This window comes from Acanthochromis polyacanthus, chromosome 20, assembly GCF_021347895.1.
Source record: "Acanthochromis polyacanthus isolate Apoly-LR-REF ecotype Palm Island chromosome 20, KAUST_Apoly_ChrSc, whole genome shotgun sequence".
NCBI classification, from domain to species: Eukaryota; Metazoa; Chordata; class Actinopteri; family Pomacentridae; genus Acanthochromis; species Acanthochromis polyacanthus.
Window position 1 is genome coordinate 7,755,760 of NC_067132.1, and position 21,486 is coordinate 7,777,245.

The following is a 21,486-nucleotide window of genomic DNA, read 5'->3' on the forward strand; positions in this document are numbered from 1 at the left end:
TCCCTCTGGTTTTCTTGTTCGGACTTTGTTTCACTATTTCTTTCTTACTTTCTCCTGCCCTTTCCACCAGCTCTTCCCATCTGCATGCTGTTTCTTTTATTTTGTCCCTGCTGAGAGATGACTGGAATTTCTCATCCGACTGAGAGTCAAAATGAGTCATTTTGTCTCTCTCCTCTTCTTTTCTTGCTCTTTTTATTTCCACTACTGTCCTCCAAACCCTGCACGCTTTCTCTCCCCTTCCTTTTCTGACACTGCACCGGTTTCGTTGGCATCCTACTTATGTGTGTGAGCGAAGAGAAAGCAGTGCTCTCGTGGGACACTCCTAACTGTCTCTCTCTCACACAGTTTTTTTTTTTTTGGCTCTTCTCTCTTCCTGTGAGGCTCATTCTGAAGCTGGAGTAGGAGAGGACACTTTGCTCCAGTCCACAGTAGGGACAGGCCCTAATTTTCTTGCTTTGGCTAATGAGCTTAGCTCGTGCTGAGCAGCTTTTAGCCCTGCAGGTTGTTGTTGTAGTGGGCACTGGTTAGCCCTTAGTGGTTAGCGAGAGGAGCCAGAGCAGAGGACTGGATCTGAGGAGAATCAGAGCAGCAGCCAAAGCTTCACCACTCCCCTGTTTTCCTACCAGGACCACCTCTGCTTGTGCGGGCACTGCGGCTGGGACGTCTCTCTACTCTCTCCCCTCCCTCCTTCCCTCCTCTGCTTCTCTCTAACACTACCTGACTCCCTTCTCTCTCCCTCTCTGTCTGTCCCGGAGCACTGACAAAGTGCTTTTGTAGCTGCATCACCTCTTGGGCAGCTGCATTCTACCTCGTATTTCCATCTCTTTCAATTCTTTTCTATCTTAACTTCTCGCCTGACTTTGTTGCCAAAATGTACCGGAACCCGTGGATTTCGAATTACCTGAGTCACGTCAAGTTTTGCAGCCAAGGTAAGAGCAGTGACTTGAGGCTCTGCAGCTTGGGGCAGAGCTCATATTTGAACCTCTGGCTGAGAGCTTGGGGACAGGTTACACTGATTGTGGGTGTTGGGAATCTGAGCTCTTGGAAGGTGGCAGGCGACAAACTGCAGGCTCCCTTTCTCTTTACTCACTGTCCTGCTTTCCAGCCAGCTGTCCTTGCACTGCAGCTGTAGCCTCCAAGGACACTACGTAGCAGAGATAAGGGACTCTTAACAATGCAGGGGGCTGTTTTAGGAGGAAGCTATTTCTACACTCCGCAGTTGCTTGGGCTCAAATTTGGGAATGTGGTTTTATGGACGTATTCTTCAGCTTTACATGTGCTTGCAAGACTGTGCTCTTGGGCTAGAAATATAGCAAATTAACTGATTTATTAACACTAAGAAACTCTTACCTTAATTTGTTGCCATCTCATTTGTCAGTAGATAAATTGGTGAGTTCAATAACTAAACATCAATGAGCTATAAGTTATGCCAGATAGTCAACTCAAAGTTTTAATGCCAAGACACACCAGCATTTAAAGCTGCTACATTTTCAGTGAAATCAATACAAGTCAGTTTAAGTGCCATGATTGTCCACTGAAGAAGACCATTTGCATGCTGTGATGACAGTGCTAATCTGAGTGCGAAAACTCATCAAAACTGAGAAAGTTATCATGGCTAATTACCTGCAAGTCCATGATATATGAAATTCCTTTTTTTCTTTTCTTTTTTTTGTAGGAGAAGAAAATCATGCTTGACCAAATAGGAATTGCTTGTTGACAGTTCTGTTGATTCAGCTTTGATTTTATCCTGTTGGCTACCAAGCAAAAGAACTTTAAAAGCTATCCTTGTTTGACACTAAGGCATATGTCTTTTAAGAAAGGCTTCAATTGCAACTTGAAAACTGACAATTACAAAATAGAACAAGCTCTAGCATCTTCCCGATTGTTGCCATGAATTTAAGCCTGCTTCTATGCTATTCCATCAATATCAAGCTTCTTAAAACACATTTGCTGGAATATGTGAAAATATTTTTGCTCGCCATTATTTTGGGTGTAACTGGGCCTAATAAGTTACATTCTCTTTGAAAGTAATATTAATATTAACCTTTGCCTACTGTGAGCAAATGACAAGAATTCGGTATCTAACCAGCAAATGGCAGACATTTGGGCATGTCTGCTGTGGTTTTCCCACACTTTTGGCCCTTCATATGGCAAGCAGGGTCAATCCCCACTTAGCTCATTTTAAATAAAAAAACAAAACAACTAATGGCTCTGTCCAGCCACTGACCTTGAATTGTAATATATTGATACATACCGATCTATAAATAACAGCAGCAATCAAGGTTTTTTATGTCCTCATTAATCCTGAATTCTTTTAATTTGTAAGTCATTGAGTGGCAGATGAGGTTCAGTCATTCATGTTCCAAATGCTGGCATGACTTTAGTCTGGGGAAAAAAAAAACAAAAAAAACTCCTGCTGTAATTAATCAGAACAAACATTTCAGAAGTGAGCCGGCATGAGAATGAAAAATTATAAACTCATGTTATTAAAAATTCTTGCCATTACATCTATCACCACCATGGTCGATGTAACAATTTACATTTTGTGTCATCCACCCTACTGTGCACAGCCTTTGTATTTGATGAATGATTATGCACCATTCACTGACCACTGGTCCATGTCTGTGTCTCACTGTTCTCTGTAATATTTTTGAGTGGAAGCTGAGTGTTGAGGTCTGGTTTCTGTATGCTCAACTGGCTGGGAATCTGCAACAGGTGGCCCACAATTCCAGGTTTTATGCAAGCACAGAGACAGGTTTTGGACAAGATGGTTGTGTATTAAAGCTAGTTTGAAAGATTGAGGTCATAGGTGTGTTGAAGTTTCTCTTGCCATCTTTTTCCTGCCCAGAATTGACTTTGTGACTGACCTTGTATAATCGTTGTTACTGTTTTAGACATAATTGGCTTATTGCTACATCCTTTTGTTAAGTCTACTGTTTGTAAGCATGGTTTCACCTAATTACGGATTTTCCATCTGTTTCTTTGAAATGCCTTGCTTCCTAAGCCTCTGTCAGGGACAAGACTTTAGTTGCAACTCGGGTCTCCCTGCAGGCAGAGTAGGTGGGCAGCTGTTAAGTTGGTGGGGGATGTGAAGACTTACACATGCAACGCAGTGTGATGTAATGCACACAGTTAGTGACGCGCTTCCTTTTGGGTTCTCTGTAATCCCAGGAATCGAAGTTAATCCTGTATCTCAATTGGGACATATGTTCACCCCTGATATCTCTTCGGTTTCCATACTGGGTGGTTTTCTGTGTTAAGACATGGAGGAAGCATGTGGCATTTGATTTGACACTTGATCCCCCATATATTTGTCACATATCAAACCTTTGAGGCATGGCTTGAGCCTCAGGTTAGTGTTAAGTTTATTAGAGCAGAACATCTACAAAGTTAGTGTAGCTTCTTCATTGTCGGACAGTTTTCTGCAGTCTTTGTTCTTTACCCCTTTGATAACATCACATGAAAGAGTTTCCTCACTTCAGAACTTGAATGGCACTCCACTGAATCATGAAATGATTTTATCCCCATGTTTAATCAGTGTCAAGCCGCTTTTACAGGCTCATCAACACACGCGGGGCACAGTGCTGAGGAATTCCTGGTACATTCCCTTGCAGCTATAGCAGCCATCGTGTTTCTGTAGATTACAGTGAGCATCAAAGGCGCTGCGACATCTGTGATCATTGTGGAGGTTTTTATGCCTGTGTCTGGAATGACAAGGCGCTTCAAGGTTACCTGAAGGGGGTCGACCCTGATGGCTCACGTTATGACATATAGACTGTATGAAGTGTAAAAAGAGTACAGGTCTGGACTGTCGACAGCTCTATATGTGAGACCCGACAATAACATCAGACAGCTGCCCCCAAGGGAAAATGCTGTTATTTTCACACTAACAGCTAATTATCCTGGCATCTGATTTTGTTTCACACTCTTATTTAAAGGGAAATTCTAGCATTTGTTAACCCAGGCTATATCTTAAACTTTTAACCCTCATAACTGTTTGTAACAGTAACACTTTACTGACCACCTACATTATGAAGATAGAGGCATGCGCTCTGGCTAAAATATCATTTATTGGGGCAAGTTTTCCAAAAAACACAGAAAATGCAGCAAAGTAATCCCAAAGTAATCTTCATATCTTTTCTGGCAAACTGCGTGATAACAATACTTCCTCAATATAAAGAGTAATCCCTTTGACTGTTGTGTTTACTGGACATCCATTACAAACAAGCTGTATTTACAAGAGATATATATTTGAGCGCTACAATAAACAACTCTTCTGATAGTCAAATAATCGATTAATTATTGAAATAAATAATAAAACATTTAGATAATCAAATACACAATTACAGGTACTTAGAAATTACTGGATCTGTTAGCTATTAGCTTGAGGTTGTCTTAGTATGTGTTAACTAACATTAAAGACAGTAGATGCTGATTGGATACTTTTGTAGTACTTATGTATGTGTTTCTGTAAATTGCTTCTGCCACACTACACTCCAGTAAGTAATGCCTGCATGCCAGAGTATTTTAAGTAATTGTGAAAAACACACAAGGATATCCCCAACTAACTGACAATTAAAGTTGTTCGAAACTAATCTAATCATTGATTTTGACAGATTTTTTCATCCATCCATCCATTCTCTATACACCGCTTTATCCTCACTAAGGTCGCAGGGGGGCTGGAGTCTATCCCAGCTGACTCGGTCGAAGGCAGGGGACACCCTGGACAGGTCGCTAGTCTGTCACAGGGCTACATATACAGACAAACAATCACACTCACATTCCCACTGACGGGCAATTTAGAGTAATCAATTAACCTCAGCATATTTTTGGACTGTGAGAGGAAGCCGGAGTACCTGGAGAAAACCCACGCATGCACAGGGAGAACATGCAAACTCCATGCAGAAAGATCCCAGGCCCACCCCGGGATGCAAACTGTGGATCTTCTTGCTGCAAGGCGAAAGTGCTAACCACTACGCCACTGTGCAGCCAGATTTTTTCAGTGCATCCCAAATATATTTGCAGTAAAAGTGAAAATCTTGATGTAAGAATCTACTCCAATGCAAAATTTTGTCGAAATGCTTTTATTTACTTGATCTATTTTTTTCATCCTTATATATATATCTGCTAGAATGGTGTCAACCTAATCTTTGGATCATTGCTAAAAGACAACACAGACATCTTGGATAACCAGGACTATCATTCAAGGCTTGCAAGGAGCGAGCTGTGGTTTCACCAGCCATATTCCACCCAGCTGAAACAATGTATGCCGACCCCCAAACACATCCCAACACACTGACTCTCCAAATAAGCCTTGTTCGTTGTCAAGAGATGTTTTGCTTAAGTAGGAGGGACTTAACGCACCAACCCAAACAATGTTGAAAAAGATGAACAGATCTGGAAGATCTGGGGCAGCACGTTAATTAAGGTTGGGCAGCCACTGGGGAGAAATTGAGAAATTACTGATTTGAGTGGAGCAGGAGGGGAGTTGGGGGAGAAGGTGTCATGCTGCCCGGACGTGAACTTGGAGAGGATGGAAGTGGGACCACATGCTTGTCCCAAAATTGCAAAGCTCTGGCCTCTTGGAGGTTTGAGGTTTGGAGTGAATAACTGAAGGAGGCGCAGACATTCTTTCAGCGATGTTCCCCAGAATTTACATTCCTCACAACACAGTTATGATGCTTGATAATGAGATTTCTCTTGGTAATGAGGCTGTTCTCTGTAGGCAGGTGTCTGTCATGTTTTGCCCTGGTTAACTGACTTTAGCCTTTTTCCCAATAAATACAAGGCTTTAATTAGTGAAGCTCTTGAGTGTTTAATTAGCTTTTATCACATAGCTTCATTACCAGTGTGTAAGATGTGAGGAACTGTAGAGTATGGTTACTCTCCATGCTGTCCTACATCTGTATTCATGGCAGGTATAGAAATGCTACCCAGCGAAAACGATGTGCTTGCTCCTGCTGGCACCGTCCCAGCTGCACTGCAACGCAACCTTGACGTGTGGTGAAACTTAACAGCAGCAGTTTCAGGCAGTGACACAGAGGCAGCCACTCCTCCATCAAATGCTCTGAGCTATGACCTCAGGCATAGTACACAGACTGATACTTAAGCTGGAGACAGCCAGTGTCTGTGGATGTAAAGGCAGTGATGATTTGTGTGTCTGCTGCTGTTTCTGTGGATGGAGGTTTTGTGGTGGTTGGGCAGTGCAAGCCTTTTAACTAACATCAAGATCATTTATTATTTGATGTGATTCAGTGAGGCAGGCAGGTTATTGTTTTCCACATCATTTGTTTTCTCAGTGGAAGTCCACTTAATTAATGTGGTTGTGTGCCAAGGAGCTGCAGAAAAACTGGCTACTTCACCTTAAGATGCCTGTTCACTAGAAGCTACAACTAAAGGTTCTGCTGTTCAAACTGGAATTAATGAATGGAAGGGTGACATGACTAAATGTTACGCTCTTTTCTTCTGCCCACAGGACTTGGGAGTGAGAGCACCATTAAAATAAGCAATCCCAGATTGCTACAGAAGAGAGCACTGAGGTAAGATATGTAAAAACACATAATCACAATCCAGAGTTTCATGCCCTTGGCCTTGAAACGCCATGGCTGCAGACATCATGTTTTCAGGTTTTCTGACCATCTGCTGTTTCATATTCAAAATGTGGTATCTTTTATAGACTTGGAGCGAATTTCTTCAAATGTAGAAGATATTCGCTTGAACTTGAGGACGACTGGATTAGATTTTTATTTTCTCACGTTCATGTCTGAGGAATTTATACATTCATTGTGACAAAATTTTACACAAACATTTCCTAAGATAAAATTCTGACATTATATATACAAAAAGTAAAAGATCAACCTCACTGTGACATCTTATTGTTTTTGCAAAGACACTTTCCTAGTCATTTTTTAACATCCTCACTTTGGAAAAGAAAAAGAGATGGATGTAAAATGCACCTTCACTCTACATTAGTTGTATGTAGGTTGTGTTAGAGGAAACTGACATTAGTCACCCAACCAGGGCGATGGAAATCCAACCTCAGCACAGACATGTAGAGAATTTATTAATGAGTTGTCATATTTTGTAGGACAATGTGCTGTGGTCATGTTCATGGTACAAAGTGCATTTAAAAAATGTTTGATTATTGAAGGTTATGATTCCTATTTCAAATAACTCTTAAGTACGTTTAATATAATTTGTACAATGTTTAACCTTGTTCATTTAATTGTAATCAATGTTGACTGCATTCTTACTTTTCTTGCTTTAAGACTAGCGTAATTGACAGGGAAATTGGTCACTAGGGGCATAACAGTATTGATCACATAAAACAGTTCTGCATATTGGGGTTCAAATTTGACCTATGAATATATCATAAGCATTGCATTACTTCTGAGAAAGTGGACTTCTTCTACATTTTTCTTTTTTACATTGATACCTGAGTGTTTTTTGGCACAGAACAGCAAAGAAATATAAATGAGGTTCAGAAGCAGACAAAAGAGTAAAAAGAGGGTAATTTTTGTTTCTACTCGGAACAATGCTGAAAGTGTGAGACAATTTTGCAAAGATAGACCAATTCTAGTCAGTTTTATTTGAATAGCCCAGTATTGCAGAATACAAATTTGCTTCAAGTTGTTTTACGATCTCTACTGTAAGCAACACCCTCTGTTTGACCGTAGATGTAGATACGGGAAAACTCACCCTCTAAATACCTCAACAGGAACAAAAGGAAGAAAGCTCATGAGGATCAACTGAGGAAGGATCCCTTTTTCAGGACAAACTGACATGCAAATAATTTCCTTTGTATAGAATAAACCAGCATAGTAAGATTGATATGGGCAGTCTTGGGGACAAAATATGCAGATAATGTCAACTCAAGTTATTATTCATTTGACGTGTTAAAAATTGTTGCTTTTAGGACATTTAAGTGAGACTGTGTAACTGTCCCTCATGGATGGCAGCCACTGTCGCCACAAATCGTACTCAACAGATAACAGTACAATAAATGCATAAAAGTAATGTAGAACACGTCGGGAACGTGGTATAATTCAGCAAACTGGTTCAGTAAATTCAGTTACACATTAGCTAACATTACAGCCCTATGGTTGTGGTCCTACCAGACATGGAACGCTATTGCTCCAATACCAGCGTTTCTATTGAACTGAGCAGTGGAGTGCTTTATTGTTCATGAACTCAACTTTTATTTTGTAAGAGAGAGAAAAAAATGTATTTCCTCCTTTAAAAGCTACTCAGACTCCTATTAGCACTGATTGCCTTGTCGGAGATTAACTGTCCTTAGTCAGGTCGGGTGAGACAATGAAAGATAAGCTCACTTTGCTGCTTTGCAGTGTGAAACATCTCTGCAGCAACATTCACAGGATTGGTCAGCATCATGTTGTTGACTGTGTGTCAAATAAACCCCCAGCACTCCACATTAGGACTCTAATCTATAAAGATTCCTTTACGACACTGAGGATGTCAGACTCAGTAACACAGGGCTTGATTCCAAACTGTGTGGGTGTGGCTTTGATTTGAAAATATTTTGCATGTGGGACTCACATGTTGGGAAATATTTTGTCATGAAGACAAATGCTGTTATGATAGAAAAAGATCTACTATATTTGTGTATATCAGTGTGTTCATAACTGTGTGGTTGCTGGAATGGACAAAACCACAAAGTCATGTTTCCTCAGGCCTCGACTCTTTCCTCACATCAGTAATCTACTGCCAGTTCTTTTATAGCTCTATTGCAACTTTGTGGTTTTGAATTAGATCCATAAATTACTTCAATATGTTTCTAAGAGAGAATTTTGCTGTGTATCTGTGAGGCAGAGGGTGTCACGGGGTTAAAAATGTGTCCTTATTTCTAGATAAATATTTGGGGATTGAAAACTTTGCGAATTTTACAGTCTGAAATGCAAATATGTAGTTTAGATGATGAATTGCTTGTTTTTGTAGCCTTATCCAGAATTCGCCAAAGATACTAGATACTTGACCACCATTCAAACCTATTCTGCTTCTAGCAGTCTTTTTAATAATTTGGATGACTGTGTGATCAAATTCAGATTGATTCAGCGAGTCCCTTACTACTGCTTACACTGCTGATCAACAAACACAGCTACTTTCCCACAGCTCACCCATTTCAATAACAGTTGGTATTTTTTCTGCACCCTTCAGCTTCCAGAAAGAATTCTCCTTTGACGAAAAAGACGAACCAGACAAAAGCACCAAGGACATAGATGTTAGTCTCTTGGCTAGTCTCCCAAAAGGTAAGTTAGTAAGTAAGTAAGGGTTATTTTTATTTATTTTTTTTTTACTTCTGCTTGGTGAAAATGACCCTCACAATGTCAACATTCCCAGAGTTTTAGAAACCCCTTATTGTGCAACGGCTGCCTTTTTGCCAGGTGGATTCATGTCAAGATTTGTCTAAAACCAGTTCTTCTACAAACCACAGGCCTCACAACTTGTACAGTATGAACCTCTGTAGTGTCTTATTTTCTCAACAGGCTCCATTTGATCCAAAACATAGGTTCAATAAAGATTTAACGTCCTGCAGAAATTTGTGGTCTGTCAAGTCCCACTGGATGGTGAATATAATGGCTTGTGGAGCTGTTGAGGGCCACTTTTGATTATTTTTTTTTTACAAGCTGTGTCTTAGGTAGTAAGAAAGACTTGTCTTTAGATGTGAAACTATACAATGGACTTACTGCTACAGAGCAAATCAGAAGTAAAGTCAGTCATTAAATTATTTAATTTCCTTGTCAATATGCCGAGATGAACTGACTCTTGCATCTTGTCCAACTTTACAGATGAATAGTGATCCCAATGGTCCACCATGTCTTGCAAAAGCTGTAATATTTAGAAGGCATATTTTTGAATTCAAATGTTTCCTTACACATGTTTGTGCTCAGATTAATGTAGTTTTAACTTTTTTTGTAATATGGGATAATTAGAGTTGGGTTCCAACAGCTGGTTCCATTGTGGAATGCAGATTTATTCAGCTTTGGTCGAGACAGCTGTACCTAACATGGAAGTAGCAGGCTTCTCATTTTTAACCAGTGCCAATTCTGACTTTCTCTGATTGGAATCAGCTGTAACTAAATAACATTAAGGTTGTAGGGAATTTGACATTGTTGTTTGGTCAATGAGGTCCCTAGAAGCTGGTCTTAATGTTTACATTTTTTTTGTAATATTACTACATCAACTGAGAAGTACGCTCAAAGCGATTTGGCAGTACACAATTAATAATTTTGAGTAGTTGATTAAATGTGTATGTATCTTGTGTCATACGATTTATATAATAGACCCTCCAGAAAAACGGAATTATGCGATCGCATGAATTCCCGCATTAATCACCATAATGCCGCTGATTATGCGGGGGTCAATTATTTCCCAAAAGGCCGCGTAATCCCCGCAAAACAGCGCATAATTCCCGCAAGAATCTCACATTTCCACGAAAAAAAAGAGAAATATGCGGGTCCCGCTTGATTTCACAATTTCCGCATAAAATGAGAAAACTATAACCAATAATATAAATGGAGTTGTGAGTGAATTTTTATGTGACGCCCGGCCTGACGTTATCAGTTCGCACATTCACACACACACACACACACACTAGAAGCACGAGCTGATGTTTAGCACGGCGCCAGTGTTGCCAACTTAGTGACTTTCTCGCAAAATCTAGCGACTTTCCAAAGCGTTCTAGCAACTTTTTTTGTCAAAAGCGACGAGCCACAAATCTAGTGACTTTTCTGCCGTTTTGGAGACTGACATGAAAACTCGGATCATTCTGCAGTTACTGTTTTCAACAAGCAGCAGGTGCTGCTGTGAGCTTCTCCCCCTCCCAAAGCACGGGCTGTCAGTCCAGTAACCCCGCAGCAGTCCCAGTGTCTGATTAGAGGACACATCCCTCCGCGGCCAGACGGCAGGTGAATCGCGCATATTTTTGCATATTTCACAACTATTTGCATACTTTGCAACTTTCCGCAATATCCCCGCATAAAATGGCATAAAAACCCCGCATATTTATTCACATAATCAAGGATTTTAGCCTGCATAATCAAGGATTTTTGCCCGTGTTTTTCTCGAGTGTCTAATATAATTTAGGCTAATCAGTTTAATTATTCTGAATTAAGCCCTGCTGTATCAAGGAGCCTGTAGAAAATGGATTGTACTCGGAAAAGTAGGTGAAGCTCATTTATTCATCATGTCATATACGTTTGATCCAATTTCATACTGTTAATCTCAGTGTCAGGATGTTGATCTTATTTGGCCAGAAAATGGCCATGATTGTCTTAAGGAATGTTTTTGCTTTGTCATGTTTGTGTCTTCATTTTTTTTAAAGAGCCAATCTCTATTTTGTTTGTTTTTTTGTTTAAGTGTCTGAATTGAGGAAACGATTTGAAGGTATTACCACAAGTGCAAGTGACTGGGAAATGAACAGGTAACACAATAACGGCACAACTACCCATATCAAAGCTGCAAGCATTTTTAATACTTATGATAGTGATGAGGTGAGCATAACCTTGACTTGCTTCTTGTCCACAACTAGGAAGGAGCGTATCGCCCGACGGTTGGAGGGCATAGAGGGTGAGGTACATCCATCTCTACTGCCTACCTTGGTGGCCAACCGGCTTCTGGAGGAGGACACACCAAGATACACCAGAGCCTCTGACCCCTGTGAGCCCTGTGCTGGTAAGACAAGTTCAGTAACTTGGCAGTTTGGTTCTCTGTCTGTTTGAATGCTTTTTTTTTTTCACTTGCGTATTCTCTCTCAAGTTACAGTCCAGCGGTATGGAATGGAGGGATTTGAAAGCCCAGAAATGCAGCTGAAGGCTCCAGAGCGACAGTCCAGAGCTCGATGCAGGCCTGATCCTCAATCATCCATCCACATGGAACCAGTCCATAGTTCAGGTTCTGTGACCGGTGCCCCAGAGCTGGAGTCCAAAGCTGAACGCATTGCCCGCTATAAGGCAGAGCGGCGCCGGCAGCTGGCTGAACGCTATGGGATCTCTTTGGATCAGGAGCCAGACCTGGACCACACCTCCCGCTACACCCGCAGCCAGAAAGAAACAGAGGGCTCAGAATGGAATGCTAGAGGTGGCTCAGTGGGGGAGGAAGGCAAGGACATCACCCTTAGCGCCTACACCAGCACCTCAGCCACTAGCCCGAGAGCAGGACGCTCTGCTCTATCGTACAGCCACGACGACCCTGGCTATGATGTTGGTCGAACCAGAGTGGACTCATTCTCAGAAAGAGAGAGGCTGATGAACCTGGAGAATCAGCGCAGGGCTGCTTCACACGAGCCTCCATCCTCTTCTTCCTACATGGACGTAACGTCATTGTCCTCCTCTGCCAGGGTGCCTGCTAAGGACTATTCAGTAACAGGAATGCCACCCAGCTCACCCAAGCTGAGCAGACACTCGTCCATCTCCTCACCAAAACATGGGGTGTCTCCTGGTGACCTATTCATTGAGCAGCAGGCCCACAACATCCTCAGCAGACAGGGGTGAGTGGTGCAGGGATGCTTCTTTCATCCCTTTGTTTCCCTTAAAATAATTTTTTTCTCTTGTACTGCTGAATTTTCACGTAGTTTACAGATTAGAACTTTCTGTGGAAATGGCCAGTATTTGCATTTGATATCTCATTAGCAGGCAATTTCTGCCCTAGGGTCTTCAACTTCCCCTCAAATCTGTATACACAGGGTTCAAGCCAGAACACTGCTGTATCATTCCCTGTAAGAGATGGAGTCACTGTGATGCAGTATCCATCTAATCGAGTCTCCCTCCCTCCATTTCTGTCTCTGCCCCTCTTTTCATTCACACATTTTGATAATCTCATAATGTTTCTCAGTGTTGCATCAACATCAGATGTCAGTTTCAGAAATATCGCCCAGCCTTTGAGGACTCCAGTGTTTCCCCTTCTTAAGTTAAATGGAACTTGTGTGTGTTGACTACATTTGAAAAATAAATGTCCCTCAGCATGATAAATGACAATACAGTCTTTGCACACAGAAAAGACAAACTGTCCTTCCGTTTCTGCTCAGAGTTAAATAACCTGCAGCTCTGTAACAATGTAGCTCTGTTCACATGTAGCTTTAGTGGAATCCTGAAGAGCTTTTGTTTGGGTGGCGTCCAGCCCTGATTGTCCTCTTGGTGGAATAGTGTTTCATATCAGTTCAAGCACCCTAAGCATGTTTTGGAACAGACCTGCAGCTGGACAGATTATTGCAAAATGCGCATGTGAGTTGCTTTTTATTCCAGGGTTTTCAGATGAATCTGTTCAGAATAGGAAAGTGGTATACTTTCTAAATTCCCACAGGAGTTTTTACTTGCCGAGCTGTTGCATTTTTGTTAAAGCTGTTGCTTCTCTTAGAAAATATGTTGAGTGATTCACTATTCAGTAATGCTGATCAGGACTTGTAGTGCATCCAAAAAGGACAGTTTTGTCCTGTCCTCATCTATTAAAATGCTCATCCATCCATCCATTTACTACCGCTTATCCAGTGCCGGGTCGCAGAGGCAGCAGGTGAAGCAGGTGAAGCAGGTGAAGCAGGTCATTCCAGACATCCCTCCCCCCAGCGACGCTTTCCAGCTCTTCGTGGGGGATGCCGAGGCGTTCCCAGGCCAGACAAGATATATAATCCCTCCAGCATGTTCTGGGTCTGCCCCGGGGTCTCCTCCCAGGCGGACGTTGTTTGGAAAACCTCCAGAGGAAGTCTCCCTGGAGACATCCAAATTAGATGGCCAAACCACCTCAACTGGCTCTTTCCGACGCGAAGGAGCAGTGGCTCTACTCCGAGCTCCCTCCGGATGTCTGAGCTCCTCACCCTATCTCTAAGGCTGAGCCCAGCCACCCTACCAAGGAAGCTCATTCCAGCCGCTTGTATCCGCGATCTTGTTCTTTCGGTCACTACTCAGAGCTCTTGACCATAGGTGAGGGTTGGAGCATAGATGGACTGGTAAATTGAGAGCTTCGCCTTATGGCTCAGCTCCTTCTTCACCACAACAGTCTGATACAATGCCCTCATTACTGCTAACACTGCACCGATCCGCCTGTCCAACTCACGCTCCATTTTCCCATCACTCGTGAACAAGATCCTGACATACTTGAACTCCTTTGCTTGGGGAAGCACGGCTCACCCCATATTTTGGTTGTACAGGGACCGAATGGCTTGTATCAATGAGCCCGGTGTCCCATACTCCCACAGTGCCTCCCACAAAGCCCCTTGGGGGACACGGTCGTAGGCCTTCTCCAGATCTACAAAACACATGTAGACTGGTAGATCGAACTTCCATGACCCCCTCAGCAGTTCCGCAAGAGTAAAGAGCTTGTCCACTGTTCCACGACTGGGACGGAATCTGCATTGCTCCTCCTGAATCCGAGGTTCGACAAACAGTCGGAGCCTCCCTTCCAACACCCTAGAGTAGACTTTCCCAGGGAGGTTGAGAAATGTGATACCCCTGTAGTTGGAGCACACTCTCCGGTCCCCCTTTTTGAAAATGGGGACCACCACTCCGGTCTGCCACTTCGCAGGTACCGTACCCGTGCCCAAACGACATTGTAGAGACGTGTCAACCAAGACAGTCCAACAATGTCCAGAGCCTTCAGCATCTCAGGGCAGATCTCGTCCACACCTGGCGCCTTGCCACCAAGGAGCTTCTTAACTACCTCGGCGACTTCTGCCACAAATATGGACGAAGATTCCCCCAAGTGTTCATGCTCTGCCTCCTCCACAGAGGACGTGTTTACCGGGTTAAGGAGTTCCTCAAAGTGCTCTTTCCACCGCCCGACAATGTTCTCAGTATGGGTCAACAGTTCTCCGCTCCGACTGTATACAGCCTGAGCAAATCCCTGCCTCCCCTTCCTGAGGCGCTGGATGGTTTGCCAGAACTTCCTTGAGGCCAGCCGAAAGTCCTTCTCCATGGCCTCCCCAAACTCCTCCCACACCAGAGTTTTTGCTTCCGTGACTACCGCAGCCGCCGCCCTTTTGGCCAACCAGTACCCGTCAGCTGCTTCAGGAGACCCCCGAGCACGCCAAGACCGAAAAGCCTCCTTCTTCAGCCTGACGGCTTCCCTCACCGCAGGTGTCCACCAGCAGGTTCTTGGGTTGCCGCGACGACAGGCACCAGTGGCCTTCAGGCCACGGCTCCTAACAGCCGCTTCTGCAATGAGGCTTTGAACATGGACCACTCAGACTCCATGTCCCCAACCTCCCCCGGGATGTAGGAGAAGTCTTCCGGAGGTGGGAGTTGAAAACCCCACTGACAGGGTCCTCCGCCAGATGTTCCCAGTTCACCCGCACTACACGTTTGGGTTTACCAGGTCTGTCCGGCAGTCTTCCCCGCCATCGGATCCAACTCACCACCAGGTGGTGATTAGTTGACAGCTCTGCTCCTCTCTTCACCCGAGTGTCCAAGACATACGGCTGCAGGTCTGATGATGTGACTATGAAGTCGATCATCGACCTTTGACCTAAGGTGCTCTGGTACCAGGTACACTTGTGAGCAACCTTATGCTCGAACATGGTGTTCGTTATGGCCAATCCATGACTAGCACAGAAGTTCAATAACAAGACACCGCTCGGGTTCAGATGGGGCAGGCCGTTCCTCCCAATCACCCCCCTCCAGGTTTCTCCGTCGTTGCCGACATGAGCGTTGAAGTCCCCCAGGGGAACTATGGATTCCCAGGTGGTATCGCTTCCAGGACACCACCCAGAGACTCCAAGAAGCCCAAATACTCCAAACTGCTGTTGGGTGCATAAGCACAAACAACAGTCAAAGTTTTCCCCTCCGCAACCCGAAGTCACAGAGAGGCAACCCTCGTGTTCTCGGGGAGAACTCCAACAAGGCAGTGCTGAGCCGGGGGCTCGTGAGTATCCCCACACCCACCCGGCGCCTCTCACCCTCAGCAACTCCGGAAAAGGAGAGTCCAACCCCTCTCCAGGATTCTGGTTCCAGAACCCTTGCTGTGCGTGGAGGTGAGCCCTAACCTTGCCAGCAAGTTGATTTCTCTCGATATTTGAGAGTTCACAAATCTCTCAAGAAACCATCTTGCTCCGCTCCCGCCTTCACTTTTCGTACAGCACCAAGTTGGTTCGGACCAATCACGCAGCAGTATTCGTGTGTGGGGCGGGATAATGGGCGGGATATCTGGGTGTGACGACAACACCAAGCGCCAGTAGATCAAAACAAACATGGCAACGGAGGACAACGATCGTGTAGATGCTGCTATTAAGTCAGTTTTAGCCGAATCTCCTATCGCTTCTTTGAAGGAAGAACAATGAGAGGCGCTTTGCGCATTTCTGGATGGTAAAGATGTTTGTGCTTTTTTACCTACGGGTTTTGGTAAGAGTTTAATCTACCAATTGGCTCCGCTCGTTGTGAAGATCCTGTGATTGGCTAAAAACAAACCTGTCAGAGGCGGGACATACTGTTGCATTGTCCAATCCGTGCCTCTTTCCTCCGAACGGATTTACATGGAGCGGTCCCAGATTGATATTGTGGAGTACTATCAAGAACGACACAATGATTAATCTGGCTATTGCCAGGTTAGGTGAGCCCAACTATATCTAGCCAGTATCGCTCCACCTCCCACACCAGCTCGGGTTCCTTCCCCGCCAGTGAGATGACATTGCATGTCCCCAGAGCTAGTCTACGCCACCAGGGGGCGGTACGCCGAGACGCCCGCTCCTGCCTACTACCTGGTTGGCATAGCACCTGACCCCAATTTCCTGCCCGGTGGGTGGTGGGCCCACCGGGCGGTGACCCCGTGTTACATTTTCAGGGCTGTGCCCGACCAAGCCCCACGGGGCCCCAAGACTCGGCCGCCAGGTGCTCTTTTACGAGCTCCCTCCCCAGACCTGGCTCCAGAGTCAGGAGCCAGATCTGGGGAGGTCTCCGGACTAGGGTTTCCCTAGTCCGGGCGAGGTAGCGGCTTTCGTTTTGGTAATTGTCATCAGGGTTTTCTGAATGGCTCTTTGTCTGGTCCCTCCCCCAAGACCAATTTGCCTTGGGAGACCCTACCAGGGGCTATTGCCCTGGACAACATATCTCCAAGGATCACAGGGATGCTCAAACCCCTCCACATGATAAGGTGGCGATTCATCAGGGGGCTATTAAAATGTCATTGTTGTTAATCACTACAATACTGTTTTCTCCAGGTTATGATTACCCAAATAGTTATTATCCAAAGTGTTATTTTTTTGTTAATGTTGAAAAAATGTACCCAAAGTCCTCATGTGAAATTTGCTGTAGTGGGGCGTTGAGTAATATTTTGGTATACAGTGGGCTACCCAGAGTATGAATCTGAAGGTAAACCGACCCAGAAAGTTTACAGAATCAAACATTTTATGCAGTTGATCAAACAGTTGGGAGGGGACAGTACGTACATACAGAGAAGAATAGTGGTCAGTTTGCTCATAGTTGCTTATCAATGACAAATGTTGATGGAATCAAGGTGTCTGGTATACAAAAAAAAAATGGTAAGAGAACATTGTGTCTGACAGACAGTTACCAATAATTAAAGGCTATTGAATCATGATAACTCGCAATGGCAGTTGAATAAAGAGTGACAGTAGGGCTAGGAGGTGTCTGTAGCAAAAGGATGTGCTGTTTTCTTCATCATTAACATCCACAACGGTTTCAGTCAATGTTTTGGTTCAATTTAAACCTATCCCACTGCACATGCACCATGGCTAAATTACAAAGGGGACATGTGTTACCAAGCAACAGATCTTCTGGAGCTCCCAAAAACTTCATATTGTAAGTGTGACAGTTACTTTGTGGTAATTTGATGACTTGCACAAACAAAAACACAAATATATATTTAAATGGTAAATGCCCTGTGTATTTATAGTGTATCTCATATGAGCCCTGTTGTGTTGACAGGTCTTTATCAAAATCTAATTTAAGTACCTTTTAATTCCTCAGTAGATGTTCAGATTCACTGGTGTGTATTACAAACAAAGTGTATTAAATTAGTACATTGCAAACTAACCTAACTGGGGCAAGATAGTTTTCCAGCTTAGGAAACTTAATTTTTCTAGGGTCATGGCAATGTGGATTGTGAAATTCACAGGGGTGCATAGTTACTTTTTGCTCCAGGGCCCCCTAATGGGTTCATCCGACCCTGTTGCACACATAGTTTCCTGCTCAATGAGATTATACCGTTTTCACCCAGAGAGTGCATTTTGTTACCTGCCCTCCTTGCATACTGACTTCAATTTAGCCCCAGGGTGGGCCATACACACTGACAAATTTGACAAAATGTCTGTCTATTCCTTTATTCCGTCAGCATAATTTCCTTTTCTTCGCATCTCAGTGCTCAATCTGGGAAGTGCAGTGTAATATCCAAAACTAAAAATAAAAGACTGAAATAGTAATGAGCCTGAATTTTCTTTCAGACCAAATAAATACATTCAAACACTTGTCTTCAGAAAGTAATTTTTTAACTTTCCTCTGTCGAATTGATGGAAACGTAAAGAGAACATGTATATTACCCTAAGCGACTTGCCTTTACAAGTCTCAGTGGTGTTATCCCACACTGATAAATTGGTTTCCGCTGCAGAGGAGAACTATTAAGGAGTGTTTTGGCTCCACTACTGATCATCAGCATGTGTGCCTCTATATATCTCTGTTCTTTAGTTAGATGTAACAACCTGCTGGTCCAGCCCATGATCTTGACTAGACTATAGTCTATACAGTTATTCTGTATATGCAGATGCATTCTTTGACTCTACACTCGACCACACCATCATTCTCTTCATATCTCTGTTCTTGTAGCCTCACCCCTCTCTCTGTCCTCAGTCTCCCTCTTGGGTTTCAAAACTTGGCCGGGGTATATGTGTCTGTGGTGCAGGATGGGTGTTGTGTTACTGAGCAGCTCAGTGCGACTCCACTATCACATCTCGAACCTACAGCTGGGTCTGATTTAAAAAAAAAAAAAAAAAAAAAAAAAAAAAGATCTAAGGAGAAACAAGAAAATAGGAGCGCTTCCCCTCTCCCTCTTTTCAGGCCTCTTTTCAGTGGGTCTAGCATGATTAGTTACATATTAGGACTTGTCGTAAAATGTTGCGAACAAAGGTCACTGTTAAACCATGAGCTCACCTTGAATTTTAAAATTTATTCTTGACCTTTGAAATTGTCTTTTTACTCGGCACAGTTAAACGTAATGTCCCTTAAAAATAGCCTCTCCAAAAGCTGTCAGTCATTAATGTCAAGCTACGTTCTTCACATTGGTCTTGGTGGTGACTGTATGTTTGCGGTGTAGTTACATATTCTGAGGAACAATCACTTTTATAGCTATTTTTTCCTGTTCATGAAGAGAAACATCTTTTATACAAGATCATCAGTCCCTTTAAACAAAAGCTTTCCTTCTCAGATTTATTACTTAATTTTGCCCAAATCCAGGGTTTTTAGGGAAAAAGCTCTGCACCAAGACACCGCCTTTTCTGTGAAATTATTAGTTGTTTTTTTTATTACGAGTGCCTCTGTTCAGACAACAGTTCAATTTAAGTTGTTGACCTTGATGTTTTATTATGGAGTTAGAACAGTCTCATAATTCACAAATGCACACAGAAGAATTCACAAATGTAAACTGCAATCCACAAATGCACACAGAAGAATTCACACATGTGAACTGGGATTCACAAATGTAAACTGCAATCCACAAATAAATTAAGAAAGTTCACAAATGTATTTCTGCATTCACAAACTGCTTTTGTGTGTGAATCTTTTTTGAGACTGCTCTGCCGTCAGCTCGATCCACAAATGCATTTTTTTCAACACGGAAGTTTCTGTAGCCAATCAGATGTCTCCCTCCTTTCAGCCAATCACAAAAACTCACCCCACGTGGGGGTGGGTGTACTGTTCAGCCAATCATATGAACGCGTCCGCACAGTGTTATACTTCACCGTGTCATTGGGCTGAAGAGTAAAGCTGCCCGTCGGAGAGACCATGGCGTCTGATGGGGACAATAGACCCTTTATTTGTTTACAAACATTGTGACGTTTTTTGTGGGCGACGCTTATGTTGGAGGCAAAAGCTGAGCGAGAAGTCAAGCGGGACTGGGAGTATATAGTTTGCGCTGGGAGTTTGCAGCGCAAACTCGAGCATTTTTAACCCGTTAAACTTTAGTGTACCGCCGGCGGTACACTTACTAATTTGCATAGAAATTTAAAGAATGTCCGAAGACTGCAAACGCGAATATATAAACATTATACGCCGATGGAAAGCTTAGATTCTCATGAATCCGCCGGTATAAACCACTTTCAGATGTGATTACCACAGCGGGTAATATAAACACACTTGTCCGACAAACAATTAATATCCATCCATCCTTTCTCTGTACAAATAAAAAAAATATGACGAGAAATACAGGGAATATTGGACGCGCATCGCGAGGTGCATTTCCTTTAAAACGACCGATTCGTGGATTATATACCGACTTCAAGACATGTTTTGGACAAAATAGTTTACTGGCTTGCGTCATCTGGATGTCCAAGGTTGGATTATGGCCGTTTTTTGTGGAATCTTTTTTTGTGTGTGTAATAATGAACCCGGAAATGTGAGTCGCGCTGTGTACGTTAAAGCCATGTATAGAGAACGGATGGATGAATATTTGTTGTTTGTCGGACAAATGTGTTTATATTATCCGCTGTGGTAATCACATCTGAAACTTCACTCTTCAGCCCAATGACACGGTGAAGTATAACGCTGTGCGGACGCGTTCATATGATTGGCTGAACAGTACACCCACCCCCACGTGGGGTGAGTTTTTGTGATTGGCTGAAAGGAGGGAGACATCTGATTGGTTACAGAAACTTCCGTGTTGAAAAAAATGCATTTGTGGATCGAGCTGACGGCAGAGCAGTCTCAAAAAAGATTCACACACAAAAGCAGTTTGTGAATGCAGAAATACATTTGTGAACTTTCTTAATTTATTTGTGGATTGCAGTTTACATTTGTGAACCCCAGTTCACATGTGTGAATTCTTCTGTGTGCATTTGTGGATTGCAGTTTACATTTGTGAGTTCTTCTGTGTGCATTTGTGAATTATGAGACTGTTCTAACTCCATATTTTATAAACAACACAATCATGATATGAAATCACAATGAGCATTTTCACCTTTATTGATGAAACAATCAATAATGAAAATGATCATTAATGGCAGCCCCACATACATTACACACTTATAAGATTGATTTGTACGCATTTACTATTAGAATGGTGAACAGCAAACAAAGGGAGCAAGAGATGTAACACAGCTCTTTAACTGGAAACAGAGTTGAGATGTAGCACATGTTTGTGAGGCTATTGTCGTCCAAAGAAATTCTTGGTTACCTGAAACCATACTCGCTCTTTAATTGGTCACAGTGAGGAAAAATCTCCATGACATCTGTAGATGAACTAAATCAACCAAAGTGCACTGAGTCCTGTTAGTATTGTTAGCACAAATGCTAATATCTGAGGTATATATAGTCATTTGGA

At 43.1% G+C, this 21,486-nt stretch overlaps 1 protein-coding gene across 1 annotated transcript in view; it reads left to right on the forward strand.

Annotated features, from left to right (window-relative positions):
- Positions 1-386: 386 nt before the first annotated feature.
- Positions 387-21,486, forward strand: part of svila (supervillin a) — a 70,704-nt gene continuing 49,604 nt past the window's right edge. The window contains 6 exon segments of the mRNA XM_051940797.1: positions 387-929; positions 6,476-6,539; positions 9,175-9,266; positions 11,377-11,440; positions 11,549-11,691; positions 11,776-12,505. Of these exon segments, the coding sequence (XP_051796757.1) occupies positions 872-929; positions 6,476-6,539; positions 9,175-9,266; positions 11,377-11,440; positions 11,549-11,691; positions 11,776-12,505 (1,151 nt within the window). The 5' untranslated portion in view covers positions 387-871.